Source organism: Bufo gargarizans, chromosome 10 (genome assembly GCF_014858855.1).
Source record: "Bufo gargarizans isolate SCDJY-AF-19 chromosome 10, ASM1485885v1, whole genome shotgun sequence".
Lineage (NCBI taxonomy): Eukaryota > Metazoa > Chordata > Amphibia > Anura > Bufonidae > Bufo > Bufo gargarizans.
In genome coordinates this window covers 13,289,282-13,314,696 of record NC_058089.1, presented here as the reverse complement: position 1 = coordinate 13,314,696, position 25,415 = coordinate 13,289,282, and the positions used below count along the sequence as shown (strand labels likewise).

Here is a 25,415-nt window from a genome sequence, read left to right as displayed (position 1 = left end):
TTCTGGAAGGGAATCCATTGTTGCGAAACCTCAGATGTGAAAAGTATTTGGTCCGGATCTGGATGCAAATAAGAATATTTCTATTCATTGCCAGCAAGGAGATAGCTTGGAATAAGATGAGGAGTCTATTAGAAGGCTGCAGAAGTGAAGACATTGACTGCTGAGCTGCTGTGCCTCGCGGCCCGCGCTCTCCTCGCACTGAGCCCCATTGACGTCAGCGGCTGTCAGATGAGATCCGCTGCTCTGTGGTTTCTGTATTTGTGCCAGCGCCACCCCCATCGTCTTCACATTGTTCTGAGGATGCTGGGAGCTGTAGTTCTGTGATGCTTGTTATGAGCCCCTATAGTTATTATGGGGGTGCCTGTATCCTGTGCTTCCAGCAGGGGGCAGCACTGTGCAGACATCCCTCTGTACTGTGCCCATGCTGTGCATGTCACCCAGCTTTCCTAGAGTCCTGTTTGTGTAAGGCAGCCGGGTGGCAACCAGTGAGGTGACAACCAGTGAGGTGGCCTTATCAGTCGTCACCCAGCTTTCCTATCGGTTACATTGCTGCAGGACCCTGGGAAAGCTGGGTGATGCTCCATGGAAGCCAGAATGAAGGTCATGTGACCGCGGCGCGCGCCCCTTCCCTGTATTTCCACTTTCCTGTTCCTGAGTTAGTATTGCGGCGCGGTCGAGGTTAGCAGGTTCCTCCTCCGCCTCTGTAATTAGTGACCGTTTGTTCGCAGCTGCAGCAATTGTGTTGTTTCCTCGCCCCTCGCCGCAAAATTCTAAATCTTCTTATTTACTTTCCTTTTTCTCTCATTTCAGATGATTCTCTGGGACTGGGACTTTAAACAGTGGTACAAACCCCAATACCAGGTAAGTGCACTGCTCACATCCAGAGCTGCAGCATCTATTCTGCTGTTACATTATGCCTTATACTCCGTCACATCCAGAGCTGCAGCTTCTATTCTGCTATTACATCATGCCTTATACTCCAGTCACATCCAGAGCTGCAGCTTCGATTCTGCTGTTATAGTATGCCTTATACTCCGTCACATCCAGAGCTGCAGCTTCTATTCTGCTATTACATCATGCCTTATACTCCAGTCACATCCAGAGCTGCAGCTTCGATTCTGCTGTTATAGTATGCCTTATACTCCAGTCACATCCAGAGCTGCAGCTTCTATTCTGCTATTACATCATGCCTTATACTCCAGTCACATCCAGAGCTGCACCTTCTATTCTGCTGTTATAGTATGCTTTATACTCCAGTCACATCCAGAGCTGTCGTTACATCATGTCTTATACTCCAGTCACATCCAGAGCTGCAGCTTCTATTCTACTGTTACATCATGCTTTATACTCTAGTCACATCCAGAGCTGCAGCTTCTATTCTACTGTTACATCATGCTTTATACTCTAGTCACATCCAGAGCTGTGCTTACAGTGCCATTGCCTCCCCTGCTTGTTCAGTGTCTGTGCAGTTCCTGCTGCATTGTGGGATGGGTGACACTACATGGGGCCCCGCGGTGAGGAGCAGTGCATTGTGGGATGGGTGACACTACACGGGGCCCCGCGGTGAGGAGCAGTGCATTGTGGGATGGGTGACACTACATGGGGCCCCGCGGTGAGGAGCAGTGTATTGTGGGATGGGTGACACTACACGGGGCCCCGCGGTGAGGAGCAGTGCATTGTGGGATGGGTGACACTACACGGGGCCCCGCGGTGAGGAGCAGTGCATTGTGGGATGGGTGACACTACACGGGGCCCCGCGGTGAGGAGCAGTGCATTGTGGGATGGGTGACACTACATGGGGCCCCGCGGTGAGGAGCAGTGCATTGTGGGATGGGTGACACTACACGGGGCCCCGCGGTGAGGAGCAGTGCATTGTGGGATGGGTGACACTACACGGGGCCCCGCGGTGAGGAGCAGTGCATTGTGGGATGGGTGACACTACACGGGGCCCCGCGGTGAGGAGCAGTGCATTGTGGGATGGGTGACACTACATGGGGCCCCGCGGTGAGGAGCAGTGTATTGTGGGATGGGTGACACTACATGGGGCCCCGCGGTGAGGAGCAGTGCATTGTGGGGTGGGTGACACTACATGGGGCCCCGCGGTGAGGAGCAGTGCATTGTGGGATGGGTGACACTACATGGGGCCCCGCGGTGAGGAGCAGTGCATTGTGGGATGGGTGACACTACACGGGGCCCCGCGGTGAGGAGCAGTGCATTGTGGGATGGTGACACTACACGGGGCCCCCGCGGTGAGGAGCAGTGCATTGTGGGATGTGGTGACACTACATGGGGCCCCGCGGTGAGGAGCAGTGCATTGTGGGATGGGTGACACTACACTGGGGCCCCGCGGTGAGGAGCAGTGCATTGTGGGATGGGTGACACTACACGGGGCCCCGCGGTGAGGAGCAGTGCATTGTGGGTATGGGTGACACTACACGGGGCCCCGCGGTGAGGAGCAGTGCCTTGTGGATGGGTGACACTACACGGGGCCCCGCGGTGAGGAGCAGTGCATTGTGGGATGGGTGACACTACACGGGGCCCCGCGGTTGAGGAGCAGTGCATTGTGGGATGGGTGACACTACACGGGGCCCCGCGGTGAGGAGCAGTGCATTGGGGATGGGTACACTACAGGGGCCCCGCGGTGGGAGCAGTGCATTGTGGGATGGGTGACACTACACGGGGCCCCCGCGGTGAGGAGCAGTGCGTTGTGGATGGGTGACACTACATGGGGCCCGCGGTGAGGAGCAGTGCATTGTGGGATGGGTGACACTACACGGGGCCCCGCGGTGAGGAGCAGTGCATTGTGGGATGGGTGACACTACACGGGGCCCCGCGGTGAGGAGCAGTGCATTGTGGGATGGGTGACACTACATGGGGCCCCGCGGTGAGGAGCAGTGCATTGTGGGATGGGTGACACTACATGGGGCCCCGCGGTGAGGAGCAGTGCATTGTGGGATGTGGTGACACTACATGGGGCCCCGCGGTGAGGAGCAGTGCATTGTGGGATGGGTGACACTACACGGGGCCCCGCGGTGAGGAGCAGTGCATTGTGGGATGGGTGACACTACACGGGGCCCCGCGGTGAGGAGCAGTGCATTGTGGGATGGGTGACACTACACGGGGCCCCGCGGTGAGGAGCAGTGCATTGTGGGATGGGTGACACTACACGGGGCCCCGCGGTGAGGAGCAGTGCATTGTGGGATGGGTGACACTACACGGGGCCCCGCGGTGAGGAGCAGTGCATTGTGGGATGGGTGACACTACACGGGGCCCCGCGGTGAGGAGCAGTGCATTGTGGGATGGGTGACACTACATGGGGCCCCGCGTGAGGAGCAGTGCATTGTGGGATGGGTGACACTACACGGGGCCCCGCGGTGAGGAGCAGTGCATTGTGGGATGGGTGACACTACACGGGGCCCCGCGGTGAGGAGCAGTGCATTGTGGGATGGGTGACACTACACGGGGCCCCGCGGTGAGGAGCAGTGCATTGTGGGATGGGTGACACTACACGGGGCCCCGCGGTGAGGAGCAGTGCATTGTGGGATGGGTGACACTACACGGGGCCCCGCGGTGAGGAGCAGTGCATTGTGGGATGGGTGACACTACACGGGGCCCCGCGGTGAGGAGCAGTGCATTGTGGGATGGGTGACACTACACGGGGCCCCGCGGTGAGGAGCAGTGCATTGTGGGATGGGTGACACTACACGGGGCCCCGCGGTGAGGAGCAGTGCATTGTGGGATGGGTGACACTACACGGGGCCCCGCGGTGAGGAGCAGTGCATTGTGGGATGGGTGACACTACACGGGGCCCCGCGGTGAGGAGCAGTGCATTGTGGGATGGGTGACACTACACGGGGCCCCGCGGTGAGGAGCAGTGCATTGTGGGATGGGTGACACTACACGGGGCCCCGCGGTGAGGAGCAGTGCATTGTGGGATGGGTTGACACTACACTGGGGCCCCGCGGTGAGGAGCAGTGCATTGTGGGATGGGTGACACTACACGGGGCCCCGCGGTGAGGAGCAGTGCATTGTGGGATGGGTGACACTACACGGGGCCCCGCGGTGAGGAGCAGTGCATTGTGGGATGGGTGACACTACACGGGGCCCGCGGTGAGGAGCAGTGCATTGTGGGATGGGTGACACTACACGGGGCCCCGCGGTGAGGAGCAGTGCATTGTGGGATGGGTGACACTACACGGGGCCCCGCGGTGAGGAGCAGTGCATTGTGGGATGGGTGACACTACACGGGGCCCCGCGGTGAGGAGCAGTGCATTGTGGGATGGGTGACACTACACGGGGCCCCGCGGTGAGGAGCAGTGCATTGTGGGATGGGTGACACTACACGGGGCCCCGCGGTGAGGAGCAGTGCATTGTGGGATGGGTGACACTACACGGGGCCCCCGCGGTGAGGAGCAGTGCATTGTGGGATGGGTGACACTACACGGGGCCCCGCGGTGAGGAGCAGTGCATTGTGGGATGGGTGACACTACATGGGGCCCCGCGGTGAGGAGCAGTGTATTGTGGGATGGGTGACACTACACGGGGCCCCGCGGTGAGAGCAGTGCGTTGTGGGATGGGTGACACTACATGGGGCCCCGCGGTGAGGAGCAGTGCATTGTGGGATGGGGGACACTACACGGGGCCCCGCGGTGAGGAGCAGTGCATTGTGGGATGGGTGGACACTACACGGGGCCCCGCGGTGAGGAGCAGTGCATTGTGGGATGGGTGACACTACATGGGGCCCCGCGGTGAGGAGCAGTGCATTGTGGGATGGGTGACACTACATGGGGCCCCGCGGTGAGGAGCAGTGCATTGTGGAGGGTGACACTACTGGGGCCCCGCGGTGAGGAGCAGTGCATTGTGGGATGGGTGACACTACACGGGGCCCCGCGGTGAGGAGCAGTGCATTGTGGGATGGGTGACACTACACGGGGCCCCGCGGTGAGGAGCAGTGCATTGTGGGATGGGTGACACTACACGGGGCCCCGCGGTGAGGAGCAGTGCATTGTGGGATGGGTGACACTACACGGGGCCCCGCGGTGAGGAGCAGTGCATTGTGGGATGGGTGACACTACACGGGGCCCCGCGGTGAGGAGCAGTGCATTGTGGGATGGGTGACACTACACGGGGGCCCCGCGGTGAGGAGCAGTGCATTGTGGGATGGGTGACACTACACGGGGCCCCGCGGTGAGGAGCAGTGTATTGTGGGATGGGTGACACTACACGGGGCCCCGCGGTGAGGAGCAGTGCATTGTGGGATGGGTGACACTACATGGGGCCCGCGGTGAGGAGCAGTGCATTGTGGGATGGGTGACACTACACGGGGCCCCGCGGTGAGGAGCAGTGCATTGTGGGATGGGTGACACTACACGGGGCCCCGCGGTGAGGAGCAGTGCATTGTGGGATGGGTGACACTACATGGGGCCCCGCGGTGAGGAGCAGTGCATTGTGGGATGGGTGACACTACACGGGGCCCCGCGGTGAGGAGCAGTGCATTGTGGGATGGGTGACACTACACGGGGCCCCGCGGTGAGGAGCAGTGCATTGTGGGATGGGTGACACTACACGGGGCCCCGCGGTGAGGAGCAGTGCATTGTGGGATGGGTGACACTACACGGGGCCCCGCGGTGAGGAGCAGTGCTGACGCTCGCTGTCTCTTGCAGAACGCTGGTGGTGGGAGCGGCGTGGACCTGTCTGTGCTGAACGAGGCGCGCAACATGGTGTCGGAGCTGCTGGTGGACCCGTCCCTGTCCCCGCAGGTGGTGTCCTCGCTCCGCAGCATTAACAGCCTCATGGGGGCGTTCTCGGGCTCCTGCAGACCCAAAGTCAACCCCTTCACCCCCTTCCCCGGATTCTACCCCTGCGCGGAGGTGGACGACGCCATGGACAGAGGCGAGCGCAAGTTCCACAAGGTAAAGACGGCGTCCTGTGCACGGAGCTGAGGGGCCACAGGATGCAGCAAAGCCCTGACCTGTAACGCGCCCTGACAGCAAGCAGAGATCCTGAACACTGTGGATTCTTCCTTTTAATCACATTAGAAAGAGGACTTTTACAGTCTTGTATGTTCTGTTTATTTTACACCATTTTCAAGATCTCTGCTTGCTTGCATAGAAAGTGAACCAGAAAACCTGCCCTGATCTAATACTTTGCACAGCTGAGATTTTGTTACTCTGTATCAGTCTGGAGTCTGGGATGTGCAGCTCACAGGATTGACTAGATACAACTGTAACAGAGCCTCAGCTGTGAGCAGGACGAGGCCGTCGGAGGATTCCAGTGTGCGGCGCGGCAGTGGGGTTGGTCCAGTTGGTAGGACACATTGTCCCTGGTATCCGCCGCTCCAGGTTTGCATGTTGCCTGTGCAGTTTGCTGCAGATTTGGCCGCGGAGCTGACTCTTCAGCCGCCTTCTGTGTATTATTGAGGTTTTGCACCCTGTAATCATTCTGTCCTTCTTCCCCCCCACAGGGGCTGAACAGCCGCAGCAGCCTACCCACCCCTCAGCTTCGCCGCAGCTCCGGGGCTTCTAGTCTGCCGCCCATGGAGCTGTCGGCTTCCAGGTGGGAGAGAAGTAACGGGAAGAGATCTCATCAGGATTACAGCGCCTCCAGGTGAGACCTCGCCCTCCTGCTGCAGTGTGGAGCTGGGGCTGCAGTGCCGCACATTCACCAGCAGGTGGCAGCAAAGTCCAGAAATCCAGATGTGTCCCCGAGTGCAGGACCAGCTCTGCTCCTCAGTCTGAGACCAATGACGGCAAGATGTCTCCTGATGTCACAAGCCTGACCCCACCTGTGTCACCCCACCCGTGTCACCCCGCCGTGTCACGCTGCCCGCTTGTAATGTTTTTCTTTCTTTTTTTTAGTCATGGATCTTATCCGAATGGGCCCTTCAGTGCCAACCTGCTGACAATACCAAAGCAGAGGTCGTCGTCTGTGACTCTGACCCCCCACCTGGGCTCCAGGAGAGCTGGTGAGCGTCACAGTGTGTCAGGAACAAATGCTCTGTTACTTGTTTGAAGATGTTCTGTAACAGACGCCCGGTCCCTGAAAATAGTCCTCCTACCACGAGAGGTCCCTCAGCTTTATAATAGACGCTGTGTTTCTATTCCTCAACATTTCCACAATCTATTGCCCCCTGTTATCAGCCATTTCAGGGGGGAGGATGACTGTAGGACAGGAGAATACAGTCTATTGTCCTCTGTTATCAGCCATTTCAGGGGAGAGGACGACTGTAGGAGAGAATACAGTCTATTGCCCCTGTTATCAAGCCATTTCAGGGGGGAGGATGACTGTAGGACAGGAGAATACAGTCTATTGCCCCCTGTTATCAGCCATTTCAGGGGAGAGGATGACTGTAGGACAGGAGAATAAGGTTATTGCCCCCTGTTATCATCCTTTCAGGGAGAGGATGACTGTAGGACAGGAGAATACAGGTTCTATTAGCCCCCTGTTATCAGCCAGTTCAGGGGGAGAGGACGACTGTAGGACAGGAGAAATTCAGTCTATTGCCCCCTGTTATCAGCCTTGTCAGGGGAGAGGGCTGACTGTCGGACAGGAGATACGGTCTGATTGCCCCCTGTTATCAGCCATTTCAGGGGAGAGAGGATGACTGTAGGGACAGGCGACTACAGTCTATTGCGTTCCCTGGTATCAGCCTTTCAGGGGAGGGTAGGATGACTGTAGGACAGCGTAGAATACGGTCTATTGCTCCCCTGTATCAGCCATTTCAGGGACGAGGACGGACTGTAGGACAGGAGAATACAGTCTATTGCCCCCTCGTTATCAGCCATTTCAGGGGAGAGGATGACTGTAGGACAGGAGAATACAGTCTATTGCCCCCTGTTATCAGCCATGTCGAGGCGAGAGGATGACTGTAGGACAGGAGAATACAGTCTATTGCCCCCTGTTATCAGCCATTTCAGGGGAGAGGATGACTGTAGGACAGGAGAATACAGTCTATTGCTCCCTGTTATCAGCCATTTCAGGGGAGAGGAAGACTGTAGGACAGGAGAATACAGTCTATTGCCCCCTGTTATCAGCCATTTCAGGGGAGAGGATGACTGTAGGACAGGAGAATACAGTCTATTGCTCCCTGTTATCAGCCATTTCAGGGGAGGAGGATGACTATAGGACAGGAGAATACAGTCTATTGCCCCCTGTTATCAGCCTTTCAGGGAGAGGATGACTGTAGGACAGGAGGATACAGTCTATTGCTCCCTGTTATCAGCCATTTCAGGGAGAGGATGACTGTAGGACAGGAGAATACAGTCTATTGCCCCCTGTTATCAGCCATTTCAGGGGAGAGGATGACTGTAGGACAGGAGAATACAGTCTATTGCCCCTGTTATCAGCCATTTCAGGGGAGAGGATGACTGTAGGACAGGAGAATACAGTCTATTGCCCCCTGTTATCAGCCATTTCAGGGGAGAGGATGACTGTAGGACAGGAGAATACAGTCTATTGCCCCCTGTTATCAGCCATTTCAGGGGGAGAGGATGACTGTAGGACAGGAGAATACAGTCTATTGCCCCCTGTTATCAGCCATTTCAGGGGAGAGGATGACTGTAGGACAGGAGAATACAGTCTATTGCCCCCTGTTATCAGCCATTTCAGGGGGAGGATGACTGTAGGACAGGAGAATACAGTCTATTGCCCCTGTTATCAGCCATTTCAGGGGAGGAGGATGACTGTAGGACAGGAGAATACAGTCTATTGCCCCCTGTTATCAGCCATTTCAGGGGAGAGGATGACTGTAGGACAGGAGAATACAGTCTATTGCCCCTGTTATCAGCCATTTCAGGGAGGAGGATGACTGTAGGACAGGAGAATACAGTCTATTGCCCCCTGTTATCAGCCATTTCAGGGGAGAGGATGACTGTAGGACAGGAGAATACAGTCTATTGCCCCCTGTTATCAGCCATTTCAGGGGGAGAGGATGACTGTAGGACAGGAGAATACAGTCTATTGCCCCCTGTTATCAGCCATTTCAGGGGAGAGGATGACTGTAGGACAGGAGAATACAGTCTATTGCTCCCTGTTATCAGCCATTTCAGGGGAGAGGATGACTGTAGGACAGGAGAATACAGTCTATTGCCCCTGTTATCAGCCATTTCAGGGGAGAGGATGACTGTAGGACAGGAGAATACAGTCTATTGCCCCCTGTTATCAGCCATTTCAGGGGAGAGGATGACTGTAGGACAGGAGAATACAGTCTATTGCCCCCTGTATCAGCCATTTCAGGGGAGAGGATGACTGTTAGGACAGGAGAATACAGTCTATTGCCCCCTGTTATCAGCCATTTCAGGGGGAGGATGACTGTAGGACAGGAGACATACAGTCTATGCACCCTGTTATCAGCCATTTTCAGGGGAGGATGACTGTAGGACAGGAGAAACAGTCTATTGCCCCCTGTTATCAGCCATTTCAGGAGGAGGAGGCGACTGTAGGAAGGAGAATACAGTCTATTGCCCCTGTCTATCAGCCCATTTCAGGAGGATGAGAGATGCGACTGTAGGACAGGAGGAATACAGTCTATTGCCCCCTGTTATCAGCCATTTCAGGGGAGAGGGATGACTGTAGGAACAGGAGAATACAGTCTATTGCCCCCTGTTATCAGCCATTTCAGGGGAGAGGATGGACTGTAGGACAGGAGGAATACAGTCTATTGCCCCGTTATCAGCCATTTCAGGGGAGAGGCAGACTGTAGGACAGGAGACTACAGTCTATTGCCCCCTGTTATCAGCCATTTCAGGGAGAGGATGACTGTAGGACAGGAGAATACAGTCTATTGCCCCATGTTATCAGCCATTTCAGGGGAGAGGAATGACTGTAGGACAGGAGAATACAGTCTATTGCCCCTGGTATCAGCCATTTCAGGGGAGAGGATGACTGTAGGGACAGGAGGAATACAGTCTATTGCCCCCTGTTATCAGCCATTTCAGGGGAGAGGATGACTGTAGGACAGGAGGGAATACAGTCTATTGCCCCTGTATCAGCATTTCAGGGGAGTGAGGATGACTGTAGGCCAGGAGGAATACAGTCTATGGCCCCTGTTATCAGCCATTTCAGGGGAGGAGGATGACTGTAGGGCCAGGAGAATACAGTCTATTGCCCCTGTATCAGCCATTTCAGGGGAGAGGAGACGTAGGACAGGAGAATACAGTCTATTGCCCCCTGTTATCAGCCATTCAGGGGGAGAGGATGACTGTAGGACAGGAGAATACAGTCTATGCCCCCTGTTATCAGCCATTTCAGGGAGAGAGGATGACTGTAGGACAGGAGAATTACAGTCTATTGCCCCCTGTTATCAGCCATTTCAGGGGAGAGGATGACTGTAGGACAGGAGATACAGTCTATGCCCATGTTATCAGCCATTTTCAGAGGAAGAGGATGACTGTAGGACAGGAGAATACAGTCTATTGCCCCCTGTTATCAGCCCATTTCAGGAGGAGAGGATGACTGTAGGAGCAGGAGGAATACAGTCTATTGCCCCCTGTTATCAGCCATTTCAGGGGAGGAGGATGACTGTAGGACAGGAGAATACAGTCTATTGCTCCCCTGTTATCAGCCATTTCAGGGGATGAGGAGGATGACTGTAGGACAGGAGAATACAGTCTATTGCCCCCTGTTATCAGCCATTTCAGGGGAGAGGATGACTGTAGGACAGGAGAATACAGTCTATTGCCCCCTGTTATCAGCCATTTCAGGGGAGAGGATGACTGTAGGACAGGAGAATACAGTCTATTGCCCCCTGTTATCAGCCATTTCAGGGGAGAGGATGACTGTAGGGCAGGAGAATACGGTCTATTGCCCCCTGTTATCAGCCATTTCAGGGGAGAGGATGACTGTAGGACAGGAGAATACAGTCTATTGCCCTGTTATCAGCCATTTCAGGGGAGGAGGATGACTGTAGGACAGGAGGAATACATCTATTGCCCCCTGTTATCAGCCATTTCAGGGGAGAGGATGACTGTAGGACAGGAGAATACAGTCTATTGCCCCCTGTTATCAGCCATTTCAGGGGAAGAGGATGACTGTAGGACAGGAGAATACGGTCTATTGCCCCCTGTTATCAGCCATTTCAGGGGAGAGGATGACTGTAGGACAGGAGAATACAGTCTATTGCCCCCTGTTATCAGCCATTTCAGGGGAGAGGATGACTGTAGGACAGGAGGAATACAGTCTATTGCCCCCTGTTATCAGCCATTTCAGGGGAGAGGATGACTGTAGGACAGGAGAATACAGTCTATTGCCCCCTGTTATCAGCCATTTCAGGGAGAGGATGACTGTAGGACAGGAGAATACAGTCTATTGCCCCTGTTATCAGCCATTTCAGGGAGAGGATGACTGTAGGACAGGAGAATACAGTCTATTGCCCCCTGTTATCAGCCATTTCAGGGGAGAGGATGACTGTAGGACAGGAGAATACAGTCTATTGCCCCCTGTATCAGCCATTTCAGGGGAGAGGATGACTGTAGGACAGGAGAATACAGTCTATTGCCCCTGTTATCAGCCATTTCAGGGGAGAGGATGACTGTAGGACAGGAGAATACAGTCTATCGCCCCCTGTTATCAGCCATTTCAGAGGAGAGGATGACTGTAGGACAGGAGAATACAGTCTATTGCCCCCTGTTATCAGCCATTTCAGGGGAGAGGATGACTGTAGGAGAGGAGAATACAGTCTATTGCCCCCTGTTATCAGCCATTTCAGGGGATGAGGATGACTGTAGGACAGGAGAATACAGTCTATTGCACCCTGTTATCAGCCATTTCAGGGGAGAGGATGACTGTAGGACAGGAGAATACAGTCTATTGCCCCCTGTTATCAGCCATTTCAGGGGAGAGGATGACTGTAGGACAGGAGAATACAGTCTATTGCTCCCTGTTATCAGCCATTTCAGGAGAGAGGATGACTGTAGGACAGGGAGAATAAAGTCTATTGCCCCCTGTTATCAGCCATTTCAGGGGAGAGGATGACTGTAGGACAGGAGAATACAGTCTATTGCTCCCTGTTATCAGCCATTTCAGGGGAGAGGACGACTGTAGGACAGGAGAATACAGTCTATTGCCCCCTGTTATCAGCCATTTCAGGGGAGAGGATGACTGTAGGACAGGAGAATACAGTCTATTGCTCCCTGTTGTCAGCCATTTCAGGGGAGAGGATGACTGTAGGACAGGAGAATACAGTCTATTGCCCCTGTTATCAGCCATTTCAGGGGAGAGGATGACTGTAGGACAGGAGAATACAGTCTATTGCCCCCTGTTATCTGCCATTTCAGAGGAGAGGATGACTGTAGGACAGGAGAATACAGTCTATTGCCCCCTGTTATCAGCCATGGTTATTGTGTGATATCCCTTCCATTATCTCTGTCTTCCAGGTACTTCTCCCAGTCTGAGCCCAGTGAACTCGCCCAGTCACAGTTCTGCGTTCAGCCGCTCGCCTGTTGAGTTCCCAGACACCGCTGATTTCCTCACAAAACCAAGTGTTACGTTACATAAATCTGTGGGTCACCCGTCAGGTTCTCAGGACTCCCCATTCCGACCATCCACAAGCCATACGTGTCACAGGTGACTCTGGCTGCTGCTTTACTGGGTCCTAGTGCTGCAAGCGTGGTGCCTGGACGGTTCTCGTGGGGGCCACTTCTGGGCGGAGGGTGCTTGTGGGGGTCCCTGTCTGGGGAGGGTGCTTGTGGGGCCAGCTCCTGAGGATGACCCCCTTCTGGGGTCCTGCACGTCCACGCTGGAGTTGGGGGTCAGGAGGATCGTTTACAGCTGATTTTTCTTCTGTCAGTTTATCAGTTTCTTAGTTTCCCACTTTGGAGGAGCTGACACCCAGCTTTTCCTGGAGTGTATGACTGTGGCGGTACGGTCCGTGCGGGGCGGTGTGGCGTCTATAGATTCACATTCTCCTTCCTTCCTTCTAGTTGTGATCACAAGATTTTTAAATCTACTTCAAACTCAGAATCACCGGACGGCGGCGCAAAACCCTGTGCGGAGAGTCCTCTGCGGAGATCAGGTGAGAGCGGCCACCGGAGGGCGCTGTGGGCGGGCGCTCCTCTACCAGTTTGGCTTCGCCACATTCCTCGCGATCAGGTGATCTCTTGTTGCAGAGATTTCCGGATTATATTTGCGCTGCGTTACAAGCAATGAATCGCCCTGGCGCTGCAGAGTCCTTCTCTGAATCTCCCGCCTTCTATCGGACAATCGCCTGTAGTGCACTTTCCGCGCGGTCGGCTTCATGACGTCATCAGTTTTATGCGCCGTCCAATCGTTTACAGTTTTATTAGTTGATTTTTCATATCTTACAGGTGAAAATTCCAGCGTCCAGGCTGATCCTTTGCACTTACCGGACAGGACGCAGGAAAAACGACTGCAGGGCGACCGCAAGACACTGACTGAGGACGACGAGGAACCACCAGGACCAGCACGCTCCGACCGACAGTCAGAGGTAACGCCGGCCCCTTAAGAGATTGTGACCACCAGTAAGCGTCATCAGAGCTCGCACAGCTGAGGGCTTGTTACTGTGTGTCAGTCCAGGACAGAATGCACATCTGTGCTCCTGGCACCGATACATTGGAACAGACCCTCAGCTCTGTGTGACGCATTAGGTCAGGACAATTTTCATCCTCTTCCCACAAATTGACAGCAAGCAGAGATCTTGGAATCTGTGAGACGTTGAATATATTGGTCTGGAGGTCTCGCAGCCCCCGGCTCTGACCTTGTTTCTGTGTCTCTGGACAGATCGAGGAGGAGTCGGCTCTGGATTTGCTGATCGAGGATCAGGACGAGTTGTTGCAGAAAATGGATAATTGGAATTTTCCGATCTTTGATCTTATGGAGAAGACGGGAGGAAAATGTGGGCGGATCCTGAGTCAGGTACCCCGCCCCCGAGGAACAGTCTGTCACCTGCAGTACCGCTTTCCACCACTGTGAATGTTCCATAGATTGCAATGCAACAGCGCCCCCCAATTGCAATGGTGGAGCCGGAGCCGCTCCACAGGGCTGTGAATATCTGTTCTGCTTGCTTGTTGTCAGATGTGGCGCTCGTAATCGCCATCCTCCTCTCCGCCTCCGTTCAGACATTATAGATGAGAGCTGCTGAGCGGCCGGCGGTCATTGATTTCCTGCTGGCGGCACCGTCTCATTCTCGGCCTGACAACTTTTCATTATGACTTCACTTTTTGGCTCGCTCGCCTCCCAGAAGCGTCTATGCGGCTGAAAACTCTGTCGCTGCCAAGTTGTAGCGCTGACATCATCGGGCTCCGAAATGATAGAATGAGTAATCCAGGATCCGATGAGGCTAGCTGCGGAAATAACAAGCGTGCGTCCCCGCCGCCAAAAAATGTGGGCGTCGCATACCCTTAGAGGCGTGGGAGGGGCTTGTACGGTGCAGATGATAGACTGATGTGACACTGGACTCTAGTCACATCCAGAGCTGCAGTCACAGAATAGACTGAATCAGATAGCCGTTCCCCCTCCCCCACTGACATATGTTGCAGAGCGCCCTGCAGTCTTTTGGTGTGTCGCTCCCATCAGGCTGATCGCGGCGTCTTCCGTTTTCTGTCCGCAGGTCTCCTTCACCTTGTTCCATGATACGCGTTTGTTTGAAATCTTCAAAATTCCTGAACGAAAATTCAGAAATTTCTTCCAGGCCTTAGAGAGCGGCTACCGGGACATTCCATGTGAGTCCGGGCGGGGGGTGCCCAATCCGGGATTTCTGGGGGACGCGCTTGATTCCTTTTCTTGCTCCCTGTTAATTTTTGGGGCTCTTTTACAGACCATAATCGTACTCACGCCACGGACGTCCTGCATGCGGTCTGGTTTCTCACCACGCGGCCGATCCCTGGTTTCCAGGAGTTGTCCAGCGATGAGGCAGGTGAGTGTGGAAGTAAGTTAACCCCGACTGACCTGACTGCCCCCTGGTGGTCACCGATGGAGTCAACCCAGAGTGCGGGGTGAGCTCACCGTGATGAATACCGTCAGTGGCGGCGGCTGGAGACCCCCCCCTTCCCAATGTGCCCGGCCCCACAGGGTTAATTGTCACTTTCACCTTTGCTTGCGTTTCTGGTTAATTGATTGATGAGTAAATGCTGCTCATCCAGTGCCCGCTGCCAGCCCCCTCCCCCGCCTGTGCCCGCTCCCCGTGCTTCCTCCCGCTCGCTCAGCACTTTGCCGGCTCCTGCGACGCATTAGACTAATAATTCTTTACATAATTAGGAAATGAAATGTCCAGAACTAAAAATATCTGAACAATGTGGATCCTGCAGCCGCTGCGAGGAGGGGGGAGCAACATGCAGCTGCGGCGAGGAGGGGGGAGCAACATGCAGCTGCTGCAGGGGCTGGATGTGCAGCGGCCTTGGGGGGCTTCATCAGGGAGCGGGGTGACATGCAGCTTCTGTGGGGTAGGCAAACGTGGCTGCTGCAAGGGGATCCATCTGGGAGGAGGGTGGAGTGCGGGGGGCTCCATCTAGGAGGAGGGTGGAGTGCGGGGGGGGATCCATCTGGAAAGAGGAGGGTGGTGTGCGGCAGCTGCGGGGGGATCCATCTGGGAGGAGGGTGGAGTGGGGACCTCTGGGAGGAGGTGGAGTGCGGGGGAATCCATCTGGGAGGAGGGTGGAGTGCGGGGGGATCCATCCTGGGAGGAGGGGGAGTGCGGGGGGGATCCATCTAGGGAGTAGCCGTGGATGTGGTGGCGGGGCTGCGTGGGGGATCCATCTGGGAGGAGGGTGGAGTGCGGGGGGGATCCATCTAAGGAGGAGGGTGGAGTGCGGGGGGATCCATCGGGGAGGAAGGGTGGAGTGCGGGGTGCATCCATCTGGGAGGAGGGTGGAGTGCGGGGGGATCCATCTGGGAGGAGGGTGGGAGTGCGGGGGGATCCATCTGGGAGGAGGGTGTGGAGTGCGGGGGGATCCATCTGGGAGGAGCGTGGTGTGCTGGGGGAATCCATCTGGGAGGAGCGTGGTGTGCGGGGGCTGCGGGGGGATCCATCTGGGAGGAGGGTGGAGTGCGGGGGATCCATCTGGGAGGAGTGTGGAGTGCGGGGGGATCCATCTGGGAGGAGGGTGGAGTGCGGGGGGGATCCATCTAGGAGGAGGAGGGTGGAGTGCGGGGGGATCCATCTAGGAGGAGGGTGGAGTGCGGGGGGATCCATCTAGGAGGAGGGTGGAGTGCGGGGGGATCCATCTAGGAGGAGGGTGGAGTGCGGGGGGATCCATCTAGGAGGAGGGTGGAGTGCGGGGGGATCCATCTAGGAGGAGGGTGGAGTGCGGGGGGATCCATCTAGGAGGAGGGTGGAGTGCGGGGGGATCCATCTAGGAGGAGGGTGGAGTGCGGGGGGATCCATCTAGGAGGAGGGTGGAGTGCGGGGGGATCCATCTGGGAGGAGGGTGGAGTGCGGGGGGATCCATCTGGGAGGAGGGTGGAGTGCGGCAGCTGCGGGGGGATCCATCTAGGAGGAGGGTGGAGTGCGGGGGGATCCATCTGGGAGGAGGGTGGAGTGCGGGGGGATCCTTCTGGGAAGAGGGTGGTGTGGGGGGGCTGCGGGGGGATCCATCTGGGAAGAGGGTGGTGTGGGGGGGCTGCGGGGGGATCCATCTGGGAGGAGGGTGGAGTGCGGGGGGATCCATCTGGGAGGAGGGTGGTGTGCGGCAGCTGCGGGGGGATCCATCTGGGAGGAGGGTGGAGTGCGGGGGGATCCATCTGGGAGGAGGGTGGAGTGCGGGGGGATCCATCTGGGAGGAGGGTGGAGTGCGGGGGGATCCATCTGGGAGGAGCGTGGTGTGCGGGGGCTGCGGGGGGGATCCATCTGGGAGGAGGGTGGAGTGCGGGGGGATCCATCTAGGAGGAGGGTGGAGTGCGGGGGGATCCATCTGGGAGGAGGGTGGAGTGCGGGGGGATCCATCTGGGAGGAGGGTGGAGTGCGGGGGGATCCATCTGGGAGGAGGGTGGAGTGCGGGGGGATCCATCTGGGAGGAGGGTGGAGTGCGGGGGGATCCATCTGGGAGGAGCGTGGTGTGCGGGGGGATCCATCTGGGAGGAGCGTGGTGTGCGGGGGCTGCGGGGGGATCCATCTGGGAGGAGGGTGGAGTGCGGGGGGATCCATCTGGGAGGAGGGTGGAGTGCGGGGGGATCCATCTGGGAGGAGGGTGGAGTGCGGGGGGGATCCATCTAGGAGGAGGAGGGTGGAGTGCGGGGGGATCCATCTAGGAGGAGGAGGGTGGAGTGCGGGGGGATCCATCTAGGAGGAGGGTGGAGTGCGGGGGGATCCATCTAGGAGGAGGGTGGAGTGCGGGGGGATCCATCTAGGAGGAGGGTGGAGTGCGGGGGGATCCATCTAGGAGGAGGGTGGAGTGCGGGGGGATCCATCTAGGAGGAGGGTGGAGTGCGGGGGGATCCATCTAGGAGGAGGGTGGAGTGCGGGGGGATCCATCTAGGAGGAGGGTGGAGTGCGGGGGGATCCATCTAGGAGGAGGGTGGAGTGCGAGGGGATCCATCTGGGAGGAGGGTGGAGTGCGGGGGGATCCATCTGGGAGGAGGGTGGAGTGCGGCAGCTGCGGGGGGATCCATCTAGGAGGAGGGTGGAGTGCGGGGGGATCCATCTGGGAGGAGGGTGGAGTGCGGGGGGATCCTTCTGGGAAGAGGGTGGTGTGGGGGGGCTGCGGGGGGATCCATCTGGGAAGAGGGTGGTGTGGGGGGGCTGCGGGGGGATCCATCTGGGAGGAGGGTGGAGTGCGGGGGGATCCATCTGGGAGGAGGGTGATGTGCGTCAGGTGGTAATGTGTTTGCTGCAGGACATTGCACCTCTGCAGCACATCTCACTGACAGATTCTTATTGAGGTCCTGTTCTACCTGCCTCGGTGGCGCCATCTAGCAGGTTGCAGGTGTCCCGGTGACGCGTTGCTTTGCTGTTTGTGCTTGCAAACCCTGACGATGTGCTTCACTAGCAAGAACTGCACCTCCCACTATGCAACGCAGCGTAAATTTATAACACCTCATCACCCCTTAGCTGCGCCCATAGGTTTGTTGGGGGGGGGGGGGGCAGTGGTCAGGCTGCTGTTCACTGACTTGGAGATGCCACACGGATCCTGCAGCAGACAATCGGGGGCACAGGTGGCTGAAGTGTATGATGGTATTTGGGGTCCCTCCTCTTATCCTCTGTTTTTCAGAATCGGACTGTGGTGTCAGTCACACATACTTGTCCTCGAGAAGTTGTCAGATCACAGATGACAGTTATGGCTGCTTGGCGGCGAACATCCCGGCCCTGGAGCTGATGGCTCTGTACGTGGCGGCTGCTATGCACGATTATGACCACCCTGGTCGCACAAATGCCTTTCTCGTGGCCACGAATGCACCACAGGTGAGTGCAGCTTCCAGGGGTGACCAGGCTGAGGGCGCAAGGGAATGGCGCTTCTGTCTTTGTTACTTTGGATGATCCCGTTAGGTTAATTACAGCACTAATTGAATTAAAGCCATGATGGCGGCCGCCCCTCCCCCGCCCTGTGTGGCCGAGAAATGACTGCGAGGGGCGGATGTTGCTGGGATGTGTATAATGAGGCAGAGATGGATGCATTGCCGGCAGGACGGGGATTCTCCTCCATATAACACAATTATGGGGAGAGCGGGGTTAATCCTGTTAGGGTGATGGATGTGACGCGGCCGCCCGTGAAGACAGCGAGAGATTTCAGGATCAACATAACGGCTTCTAAATTGGTTTAGCAATGAATGATTCTGCTTTACCGCCTGATATATCAGAGGGAGAAAACCTCCGCACAGCGGGCGCCACGGCCACGTAACCGGCGATCATCGCCAGTAATATTATATATCATGCTGATCAGAGAAGCCTCGTGACAGCCGCACCAGAGAGCTCTCATCTCATCCCTATAATGCAAACAAGTCTGTGTAGTATGGAGAGGCAGTGTACTGTACAGCAGATAATACAGGTCTGTGTAGTATGGAGAGGCAGTGTACTGTACAGCAGATAATACAAGTCTGTGTGGTATGGAGAGGCAGTGTACTGTACTGCAGATAATACAGGTCTGTGTAGTATGGAGAGGCAGTGTACTGTACAGCAGATAATACAAGTCTGTGTGGTATGGAGAGGCAGTGCACTGTACAGCAGATAATACAGGTCTGTGTAGTATGGAGAGGCAGTGTACTGTACAGCAGATAATACAGGTCTGTGTGGTATGGAGAGGCAGTGTACTGTACAGCAGATAATACAGGTCTGTGTAGTATGGAGAGGCAGTGTACTGTACAGCAGATAATACAGGTCTGTGCAGTATGGAGAGGCAGTGTACTGTACAGCAGATAATACAGGTCTGTGTAGTATGGAGAGGCAGTGTACTGTACAGCAGATAATACAGGTCTGTGTGGTATGGAGAGGCAGTGTACTGTACAGCAGATAATACAGGTCTGTGTAGTATGGAGAGGCAGTGTACTGTACAGCAGATAATACAGGTCTGTGTAGTATGGAGAGGCAGTGTACTGTACAGCAGATAATACAAGTCTGTGTGGTATGGAGAGGCAGTGTACTGTACTGCAGATAATACAGGTCTGTGTGGTATGGAGAGGCAGTGTACTGTACAGCAGATAATACAGGTCTGTGTAGTATGGAGAGGCAGTGTGCTGTACAGCAGATAATACAGGTCTGTGTGGTATAGAGAGGCAGTGTACTGTACAGCAGATAATGCAGGTCTGTGTGGTATGGAGAGGCAGTGTACTGTACAGCAGATAATACAGGTCTGTGTAGTATGGAGAGGCAGTGTACTGTACAGCAGATAATACAGGTCTGTGTAGTATGGAGAGGCAGTGTACTGTACAGCAGATAATACAGGTCTGTGTGGTATGGAGAGGCAGTGTACTGTACAGCAGATAATACAGGTCTGTGTAGTATGGAGAGGCAGTGTACTGTACAGCAGATAATACAGGTCTGTGTAGTATGGAGAGGCAGTGTACTGTACAGCAGATAATACAGGTCTGTGTGGTATGGAGAGGCAGTGTACTGTACAGCAGATAATACAGGTCTGTGTAGTATGGAGAGGCAGTGTACTGTACAGCAGATAATACAAGTCTGTGTGGTATGGAGAGGCAGTGCACTGTACAGCAGATAATACAGGTCTGTGTAGTATGGAGAGGCAGTGTACTGTATAGCAGATAATACAGGTCTGTGTAGTATGGAGAGGCAGTGTACTGTACAGCAGATAATACAGGTCTGTGTAGTATGGAGAGGCAGTGTACTGTACAGCAGATAATACAAGTCTGTGTAAGATGGAGAGGCAGTGTACTGTACAGCAGATAATACAGGTCTGTGTAGTATGGGGAAGCAGTGTACTGTACAGCAGATAATACAGGTCTGTGTAGTATGGGGAAGCAGTGTACTGTACAGCAGATAATACAGGTCTGTGTGGTATAGAGAGGCAGTGTACTGTACAGCAGATAATGCAGGTCTGCTTAGTATGGAGATGCAGTGTACTGTACAGCAGATAATACAAGTCAGTAGTATGGAGAGGCAGTGTACTGTACAGCAGATAATACAGGTCTGTGTAGTATGGAGAGGCAGTGTACTGTACAGCAGATAATACAGGTCTGTATAGTATGGAGAGGCAGTGTACTGTACAGCAGATAATACAAGTCTGTATAGTATGGAGTATGGAGAGGCAGTGTACTGTACAGCAGATAATACAGGTCTGTGTAGTATGGAGAGGCAGTGTACTGTACAGCAGATAATACAGGTCTGTGTAGTATGGAGAGGCAGTGTACTGTACAGCAGATAATACAGGTCTGTGTAGTATGGAGATGCAGTGCACTGTACAGCAGATAATACAGGTCTGTGTAGTATGGAGAGGCAGTGTACTGTACAGCAGATAATACAAGTCTGTATAGTATGGAGAGGCAGTGTACTGTACAGCAGATAATACAGGTCTGTGTATTATGGAGAGGCAGTGTACTGTACAGCCGATAATACAGGTCTGTGTGGTATGGAGAGGCAGTGTACTGTACAGCAGATAATACAGGTCTGTGTGGTATGGAGAGGCAGTGAACTGTACAGCAGATAATACAGGTCTGTGTGGTATGGAGAGGCAGTGTACTGTAGTATGGAGAGGCAGTGTACTGTACAGCAGATAATACAGGTCTGTGTAGTATGGAGAGGCAGTGTACTGTACAGCAGATAATACAGGTCTGTGTGGTATGGAGAGGCAGTGTACTGTACAGCAGATAATACAGGTCTGTGTGGTATAGAGAGGCAGTGTACTGTACAGCAGATAATACAGGTCTGTGTGGTATAGAGAGGCAGTGTACTGTACAGCAGATAATACAGGTCTGTGTGGTATAGAGAGGCAGTGTACTGTACAGCAGATAATACAGGTCTGTGTGGTATGGAGAGGCAGTGTACTGTACAGCAGATAATACAGGTCTGTGTGGTATAGAGAGGCAGTGTACTGTACAGCAGATAATGCAGGTCTGCTTAGTATGGAGATGCAGTGTACTGTACAGCAGATAATACAAGTCTGTGTAAGATGGAGAGGCAGTGTACTGTACAGCAGATAATGCAGGTCTGTGTAGTATGGAGAGGCAGTGTACTGTACAGCAGATAATACAGGTCTGTGTAGTATGGAGAGGCAGTGCACTGTACAGCAGATAATACAGGTCTGTGTAGTATGGAGAGGCAGTGTACTGTACAGCAGTCTCTTACACGGTGTCCAGGCAGGGGCTGCAGAGGGTGGGAGCTGTGATCACTTGGTGCAGTTACATTTGATGCGCTCCTACAGCTGGTCCAGTGCTTACAGTCGGGGTCTCCGCCACGTGCCGTGGCTGATAACAGGACAGTATACTGTATGTGCTGGTGGCTCATGGCAGCGCTGACATCTCGTTTCAGGCCGTTCTGTATAACGACAGATCCGTTCTGGAGAACCACCACGCCGCCGCCGCCTGGAACCTCTTCCTCTCGCAGGCGGATTACAACTTCCTGACGTATCTGGACCACGTGCAGTTCAAGAGGTTCCGATTCCTGGTGATCGAGGCGATCCTCGCCACCGACCTCAAAAAACACTTTGATTTTCTGGCCGAGTTCAATGCCAAGGTTAGTCTGACGGGTCCGGGGTCCACCGCGCAACAGTGGGCATGCTGTGTAATAGACTCTGGATTAACGCCCTGTTCTCAAGATCTCTGCTTGCTGTCAGTGAATCTTCCAGACATAACAGTCATCACAGCTGGGGGTTTGTTACAGTGTGTCAGCCTGGAGTCCTGGATGTGCAGCTCCCAGAGGATTATCTAGACTGGATACGTTGTAACAAACCCTCAGCTGTGAGATCCAGGCCAATACAGGGTTGTAGTTGCAGAATTTGCTGTGCTTGGGGGTTCATTAACCCTATGTGTTCTGTGAGCCAACATCTTCAAGGAGCCTCATTGGATGATGACCACTTTCCAGGTGGTCAACAAGTAAGCAGCATGTAAGGAGATGATGGAAGTAGTAGTCCACCCAAAAAATGGAGCTCAACAGATTTCAGATAATAACATTGTGTATTGTTGTCCTTGCTTCATTCAGACTCCTACCATCCTGTACATGTTGTGCTTGCTCTGGGGTCGCCATGGTAACATCAATGATATATATATTTTTTTTCTGTGCACTTCCTGTCATGTGACCGCCGCTTATCACAACATTTATAGGAGCTTAGGTCACATGATGAGGAGAACAAGCACAGAACAAAGTGTTCTTTTGAGTGGAGGTCACATGACAGGAAGTGCATGCAGTCTTTTGAGGTTACCATGGCAACCCCAGAGCAAGCGCAAGGAGGAGAGTAAAATAGAAGCAAATGGAGATTAGAATCTCTGGAGCCACGAGTCTTGTGAATGTCCAGGGCGAGCACAACATGGCGGCCGTGTGGGGGAGGGGCCTGCTGTCTTTAACGGCTTCCTTGTCGCTGACAGGTGAACGATGTGAATAGTAACGGCATAGACTGGAGTAATGAGAACGACCGGCTCCTGGTCTGCCAAGTGTGCATCAAGCTGGCGGACATTAACGGCCCGGCAAAAACCCGCGAGCTGCACCTGAAGTGGACGGAAGGCATCGTCAATGAGTTCTATGAACAGGTAGACAGTGAGGCGATCTGTGGCCCCTGAATGTACAGCAGGGCCCTCAGGATCTCTGCATTCTGGGGTGTCAAGACTTCTGCACAGAGGTTTATATCCGGAGCCTATTGTGTTTCAGGGGGATGAGGAGGCGACTCTGGGATTACCCATCAGCCCCTTCATGGACCGCTCCTCCCCACAGCTCGCCAAGCTCCAGGAGTCCTTCATCACACACATTGTGGGGCCCCTGTGTAACTCCTACGATGCCGCCAGCCTGCTCCCCGGGAAGTGGCTAGACGAGGATGACGAGGGGACGGAGAGTGATGATGATGATGATGAAGAGGAGGAGGAAGATGGCGACGACCTGGACACAGAGGATGAAGAAGTGGAAGAGATCGGACGGAGTAAGTGCAAGAAATTGTAGCAGAATAGTGAGTGCAGCTCTGGAGTATAATACAGGATGTAACTCCGGATCAGTACAGGATAAGTAATGTATGTACACAGTGACTGCACCAGCAGAATAGTGAGTGCAGCTCTGGAGTATAATACAGGATGTAACTCAGGATCAGTACAGGATAAGTAATGTATGTACACAGTGACTGCACCAGCAGAATAGTGAGTGCAGCTCTGGGGTATAATACAGGATGTAACTCAGGATCAGTACAGGATAAGTAATGTATGTACACGGTGACTGCACCAGCAGAATAGTGAGTGCAGCTCTGGAGTATAATACAGGATGTAACTCAGGATCAGTACAGGATAAGTAATGTATGTACACAGTGACTGCACCAGCAGAATAGTGAGTGCAGCTCTGGAGTATAATACAGGATGTAACTCAGGATCAGTACAGGATAAGTAATGTATGTACACAGTGACTCCACCAGCAGAATAGTGAGTGCAGCTCTGGAGTATAATACAGGATGTAACTCAGGATCAGTACAGGATAAGTAATGTATGTACACAGTGACTGCACCAGCAGAATAGTGAGTGCAGCTCTGGAATATAATACAGGATGTAACTCAGGATCAGTACAGGATAAGTAATGTATGTACACAGTGACTGCACCAGCAGAATAGTGAGTGCAGCTGTGGAGTATAATACAGGATGTAACTCGGGATCAGTACAGGATAAGTAATGTATGTACACAGTGACTGCACCAGCAGAATAGTGAGTGCAGCTCTGGAGTATAATACTGGATGTAACTCAGGATCAGTACAGGATAAGTAATGTATGTACACAGTGACTGCACCAGCAGAATAGTGAGTGCAGCTCTGGAGTATAATACAGGATGTAACTCAGGATAAGTAATGGGGGGGTCTTAATACAGAATTTACTCCTTTCTTTTCCTATGGATTCTTATGTTAACCCCTTATCCCCCGGTGTCTTGATTAGATTTGTATTCTGGGGCTCAGTCGATGTAAAATGCTCTTTCGTTCCAGAGCTGAAAAGAAGGAAGGGGCGGCGGATGTTCAGCGCCATCATGCATCACCTGCGGGAGAACCACAAGGCGTGGAAGAAGGTTATAGAGGAAGAGGAGAAAGCCAAGGCGGACGGTGGCAAAGCACAGCAGAGCGAGGGCTCCTCGATGTCTCCTTCAGACGAGATCCAGGTGATCGAGGAGGCGGATGAAGACGAGGAGCGGATGTCTGCCGAGGAAGGGCTGAGAACTGTCCGCCATGACTGTGATGCTTCACCTACCTAGTAGGCCTGATAACTGTGAGGACCCGGCTCTCCGGCGCCCCCTACTCTGCACTTTCACCACGTCTAGACGTTACCCATTGTACGACTTGTGCCCTGATTGGTATCCTGGTACCATTACCGATGCTGCCTGGCGCTCCGCAACCACGGTACAGTCACATAGAACGACCAAAGCCGCCGCGAGGCTGGAGCAGAAGACGCCGCTCCGGGTTCACCCTCGTGCCTCGCCCAAGTTGTTTTTTTTTTTATTTTATTGTAGTTGGAACTGTGCCTGTGACAGAGCTACGGCGGCGTGGACCGAAGGTTACTTCATGGTGCGGTCCCCCTAACCCGCGCGGCTCCGTCTGTCCCAAAGACTCAAACCACGCATTATTCAGTTTTTTTATGATTGCGGACGCGTCGTTTTCTGATGCCTTTTACATGTAGAATAGAGATGAGCGAATTTCCGCTTATGAAATTCGTTCACACTTTGTTTGTAGACAAAAGGTGAATTGCGTTATGGATTCCGTTACCGCGGACCATACCGCAATTCTATGAGGGGAGGCATTCTGTCATAATAGAGGTCTATGGGCTGCAAAACGGATCCGTCCCGGGAGGACTCCCCTGCATAGCAAACGGGACGGATCCGTTTTGCAGCCCATAGACTTCTATAATAA

At 54.3% G+C, this 25,415-nt stretch overlaps 1 protein-coding gene across 1 annotated transcript; it reads left to right on the top strand.

Moving 5' to 3' along the window:
- Positions 1 to 594: 594 nt before the first annotated feature.
- PDE3B (phosphodiesterase 3B) lies at positions 595 to 25,253 on the top strand. The gene is made up of 16 exons (XM_044270482.1): positions 595 to 600; positions 811 to 861; positions 5,664 to 5,912; positions 6,464 to 6,606; positions 6,858 to 6,964; positions 12,372 to 12,561; positions 12,918 to 13,009; positions 13,302 to 13,441; positions 13,735 to 13,869; positions 14,564 to 14,675; positions 14,771 to 14,869; positions 18,159 to 18,349; positions 21,869 to 22,072; positions 22,921 to 23,082; positions 23,201 to 23,465; positions 24,501 to 25,253. The coding sequence occupies exons 1-16, from the start codon at positions 595 to 597 to the stop codon at positions 24,761 to 24,763; spliced, it is 2,409 nt and encodes an 802-aa protein (XP_044126417.1). The 3' UTR covers positions 24,764 to 25,253.
- Positions 25,254 to 25,415: the final 162 nt, after the last annotated feature.

Coding starts and splice junctions, on each gene's coding strand:
- PDE3B (XM_044270482.1), top strand. Junction 5,913..6,463: donor GCGAGCGCAAGTTCCACAAG/GTAAAGACGGCG, acceptor TCCCCCCCACAG/GGGCTGAACAGCCGCAGCAG. Junction 6,607..6,857: donor CAGGATTACAGCGCCTCCAG/GTGAGACCTCGC, acceptor TCTTTTTTTTAG/TCATGGATCTTATCCGAATG.